At 44.1% G+C, this 1,178-nt stretch overlaps 1 protein-coding gene across 1 annotated transcript; it reads left to right on the top strand.

The window, feature by feature from the left end:
• LOTGIDRAFT_147754 (hypothetical protein) lies at positions 1 to 373 on the top strand (the record flags this gene model as incomplete). The annotated part of the gene is made up of 1 exon (XM_009060494.1): positions 1 to 373. A coding segment is annotated over one exon (373 nt), but the record flags the coding sequence as incomplete, so codon positions are not given.
• Between the last annotated feature and the right edge of the window lie 805 nt (positions 374 to 1,178).

The following is a 1,178-nucleotide window of genomic DNA, read 5'->3' as shown; positions in this document are numbered from 1 at the left end:
ACGAGGAAAAGGAGGAAAAGTAAAGGGAAAGAGCAAGACCCGATCATCCCGGGCTGGATTACAGTTCCCTGTCGGTCGTATCCACCGTCTGTTGAGAAAGGGAAACTATGCCGAGCGAGTCGGAGCTGGTGCCCCAGTCTACTTAGCCGCTGTTTTGGAATATTTGGCTGCTGAAGTTCTCGAGTTGGCTGGTAACGCTGCCCGTGACAACAAGAAATCCAGAATCATTCCAAGACATTTACAGTTGGCTATCCGAAATGACGAGGAATTGAACAAGCTGTTGTCCGGAGTAACCATCGCTCAAGGTGGTGTCCTCCCCAACATCCAAGCCGTTCTCTTACCCAAGAAATCCGAGAAGGCTGCATCCAAATAAATCTAGCGATTTATTTAGAATACACAAAAAAACGGCCCTTTTCAGGGCCACCCAAAATCTCAAAAAAGAGGGAAAAAGTCTAAATCTTACATTTCAAAATAAAGGAATGTCCCCAATATCCCCTGTCTAATAATAACTCTCGTTATTCGTCCCTGATCAAAGCAGATCCACGGGTGAGGTGAAATAGACAAAAAATTCATTCCCCCCTATGCCGAGAGGCAAAACGGTTGAAAAGGGACACTTTTCGCTTGAAAATAGGATCGAACACTTTTTTTTTTACAAAATTCTTCGAAAAATGGTACATGGTACAAAATGACCAGAAAAAGGGGATCGAACGCTTTTTCGGCGATATGAAGGTAAATGAGTGATAGAAAACGGTCGAAAAAGAAGCATCCAACACTTTTTCGTTCAAAACGACGAANAAGTAGAGTCGAAAGCTTTTTAGTTCAAAACGACATGAAAAAAGGAGTCGAAAGCTTTTTGGTACAAACTGACTAGAAAAAGAGGATCGAAAGTTAGCCAATGGCGTGACGTCGTTTTGGGCCAATCAGAGAGCCGCATTGAGTTAAAAGCAACCAATGGGCTTTGACGGCGCGTGAAGCAAACTAAAGAAAGAGAGAGAGGGGAAATTTATGTGTGTGTTTGTTTGAGTGGTATTGGGTTCATTCTACTATTTGACTGTCGAGCTGAGCAGACGTATTAGAAGCTAAAAGAAGAAAATGGCCCGTACGAAGCAGACTGCCCGTAAATCCACTGGAGGCAACGCCCCAAGAAAACAGCTGGCCACCAAGGCTGCCCGAAAGAG

This window comes from Lottia gigantea (genome assembly GCF_000327385.1).
Source record: "Lottia gigantea unplaced genomic scaffold LOTGIsca_4299, whole genome shotgun sequence".
NCBI lineage: Eukaryota > Metazoa > Mollusca > Gastropoda > Lottiidae > Lottia > Lottia gigantea.
The sequence above is the reverse complement of the archived record's forward strand: the minus strand, read 5'-3'. Positions and strand labels throughout refer to the sequence as shown.